Genomic DNA, 3,365 nt, shown 5'->3' on the forward strand with positions numbered 1-3,365 from the left:
GTAAATAACGAGCTTTAAATGTCCTGCCAATAATATTACTGATTCATGTCACGCGCGTTCGTAAGCCCAAATGCATTAACTCTCCGCTTGAGTGAAACGTTCTTTATGACAATAAGGTCCTTTATGTCAATTTACGAGTAAGTAAAATGAAATTAACAAGAACGAAGTTGAGTTGGCTTCTTGTATTGGTTAGCTCGCTGCAGACTGTTAATGTATTCACGGCTGAGTGTAGACACGCAGCAATAACTGTAGAAAGTATTTTCTATGTTCTATATTTGTTATTGACCGTGGTAAGGTAAGACAATAAAAGCCACCATGATGGAAAATCGCGAAACCAACATTACTCTTAAAATGGGAGTTTTTCAGGTAAACTATTCAATCTTATGTCTTTAAATAAAATCGTAATATAAGTTTCAAATGAGGGTAATAATTCATGGGCGAAGCCCTCTTAAATCTCCCAATATTTTGAAGTGTGAGGCAGAAACCAATTTATAAGGGGTGTCGAACCCCATTCGCATTTGGCAAACATTTAGAAGGCGGATTCCTTAGCCACGGTACTCTTAACATAAAAACTCAGTCTTTGTCGCCATGAGGAGGAACAGCAAATGGGTTTTTATAAGGTGAGGAAAGAAATTTTCACCCAGTTAATTTTTAAATCGATGTATTTTAGATAAATATTTCTTTTCTTAATACAATTTATATCACTGCTATTTAATAATATTGCTCTACATGTCGACAAATAAACTAATCTCTTTATAAAGAAATAAAAACAGTGGCTTAGCCGGAAATTAATTAATGGCGAGAAGCCCAAAGTAAAATTATATTTGGGGCTAAATTTAATGGAGAATGGATAACCCGGAAACACCCTTTCTTTCATCGAATATAAATTTTTATGGTCGCCGGCAATTATTGGCTATTTGTTTTTACTTTTAACTTTCGTTAGTAAGTTTTCTCAGATCAAACTGAATTAACAGCTAGCATAGAACGTGAACCTTTGTTATTAACACAGTTCAGGTTTGAGCTATTTGTATTGAATTTACCAGCTAACGTTTAAATTTCATAAATTTCAAATATTTCATAATTTCTTCTAGAGGCTAAAATCCTTTTGCTTATTTAAGTGTTTCTTTTTTCCGGTTTTCTTTTCTCACTTAAGGAAACTAATTTTATCGCGCCTCTAGTGACACTTTACCAAGAATTTAAAGGGGCGTTAGAACAATATTTGAATGTTAAGTAAGTGGATTGAAAATATTCACATAAGTCAATTTAAATATCGTACAATTAGTTTTATTTTTTTTTGAAGGATTGAACAGATTTGGTGCCCACAAGAAGAGTTTCTTGATTGGAATATTTCACAAAAAAGTCTACCGAACGTAAGATAAAGGACTTAACCAAAAAAATATCTAAATGTTAATGAACTTAAGTAATCAAAGAATGATTTAGCTCGGTGATTAGAATTTTTATAAATAGTGTTCCATATCGTGTGCATATAAAAGTTGATTAATTCGGTACATTTGCCAATTTCTAAAACACCCCTCTGGTAGCACAATTATAATTGAATTTTTAATTGTAATTTTAATATAGAATTTTGACGTGATAATATACCCAATGCCCCTGCAACTAATGGAAGAACGAATTAAAAATAATTTTTCTGGGTTTGTGCACATTGCTATGTCATACATCGTGATGTTTACAGCACCTCCAAATATTATTCTAATAGAAGCCACCGACATTTTTAAAATGCAAAATAATGCAAGTATATTATTTTGTTATATTATTTGTCTTTCTGCACATAAGCCAGCCTTTGGCTTCGCAGTTGTTATTCAATAAATAAATAAATAACTAACCATTTAATTTGTAAAATTATTCTCTTTTTTTAATATATCAAAGTGTGCTTTATTTTCCACAATTTAATTTTTTTTATGGTTTACTAGGATTAAAAGGAAACCTTCGTATTATTAAATCATGAATAAATCTTATTAAAATAAAATCTGTAGCTTTGGCTGTATAGAGACTAAAAATGATTAAATTACGAAAAAAATCTATCTATTGATTATTATTACACTCAATTACACATTTAATCTATCCAAATATTTCCTCAAGGACAATAAATCGTATTACATTTATTCATTTTTGGCTTTCAAATAAACTTTCCCAAAACACATTGCCAAGAACCCTAAAAGACATGTTTAAAAAGTTTTTAACGACATTTAAAACATTTGTTATTTCAGGTTTTGATTTTGTTACTTCTATGTTTGAACATTATCGCTTTAATTCCATCATTTCATTTTTACCAAAAACATTTGAACCATAAAAGGAAGTTGTATTTATCAATTGAAAATTATTTGAAAAACGTCTGGAATTCATCTGTTCTATTCTTTTGTGAACGTAAGCGAAAATTTATTTATCCAACTTCTGAAAAATACCTGGCATAACAAACCATTATCTTACCTCAAAAGGTCGATAGATGATTTGGGTCTAAGGAGATATCTTGGGTATTAGCTTAGTTAAAAGAAAAAATTGTGGAATTTAGTCAAATATCTGGTCGAATGCCTATCAAAAATTATTTTTAAACTATTTTAGCAAATTAACTTAAAATACAAAGATATAGTTTTTAAATTTTTTTTATTTAATCCAATATTTGGTTATTTGACCTCTGTTAATTGAAAACACTGATTAAGTGACTTTGATTATAGATGCATTTTCAAACAAAATTAAAATTATCTTTTTTCAAATATCCCGTAAAATGATTTTTTTAACTGTTTTCAGCTTACACCAAAGATCCTCCAGATGGCGCTGATCGGTTTGCCGTGGGTGCCTGGATGGTAGCTGTGGCGTTCATCACGATTCAAGTGACGAGTTTCATGAAATCGGAGTTCGCCTTCATTTCGCACGATGAAATTAACAATTTGGAAGAACTGATGAGACATCCCGATGTCCAACCGCTGCTTCCAAAACATTGTTCAGATGACCGTTTGGTAAATGCTCTGGTAATATTATACTCACTTAAATGAAATTTATCTTATAGACGGTATAAGTTATGCGATTTTCACGAATAACCACAGTGGCAATAACGGATTTTGTCTTTATCACACCAAGATACAGTATTATCACCATTATTTTTAAGTTATTCCATTAAAAACTGAATTGGAATAACACAATATAGAATTTTCGGTTTAATTATTGAATACCATTTTCATTTGCGCGAGATCTCTAAAACGGCGGTTTCTAAATTGCAAGTAAGAGATGAAATTTTGAAATTAGAGTTCGGTCACAACCTTCAAATGGTCGATTATTTCATTAAAAATTTAATTGAAATCAAGAGGTGACTTAAGTGTGATAGTGCATAGCTTTGTATTTTGTGATTG

General features: G+C 30.7%; 1 protein-coding gene across 1 annotated transcript; it reads left to right on the forward strand.

Annotated features, from left to right (window-relative positions):
- Positions 1-251: 251 nt before the first annotated feature.
- LOC149949861 (uncharacterized) lies at positions 252-3,034 on the forward strand. The gene is made up of 6 exons (XM_090169534.1): positions 252-366; positions 1,154-1,230; positions 1,301-1,370; positions 1,582-1,753; positions 2,767-2,975; positions 3,026-3,034. The coding sequence occupies exons 1-6, from the start codon at positions 316-318 to the stop codon at positions 3,032-3,034; spliced, it is 588 nt and encodes a 195-aa protein (XP_090025660.1). The 5' UTR covers positions 252-315.
- Positions 3,035-3,365: the final 331 nt, after the last annotated feature.

This window comes from Leiobunum rupestre, chromosome 3, assembly GCF_980474605.1.
Source record: "Leiobunum rupestre chromosome 3, qqLeiRupe1.1.hap1, whole genome shotgun sequence".
Taxonomy (NCBI): Eukaryota; Metazoa; Arthropoda; class Arachnida; order Opiliones; family Sclerosomatidae; genus Leiobunum; species Leiobunum rupestre.

Bases quoted from the DNA above. Each gene is read 5' to 3' on its own strand.
- LOC149949861 (XM_090169534.1), top strand. From the start codon at position 316: ATGATGGAAAATCGCGAAACCAACATTACTCTTAAAATGGGAGTTTTT. The intron at 367-1,153 runs GTAAACTATTCA...TTCTCACTTAAG, and splicing joins TTAAAATGGGAGTTTTTCAG to GAAACTAATTTTATCGCGCC. The intron at 1,231-1,300 runs GTAAGTGGATTG...TTTTTTTTGAAG, and splicing joins GAACAATATTTGAATGTTAA to GATTGAACAGATTTGGTGCC.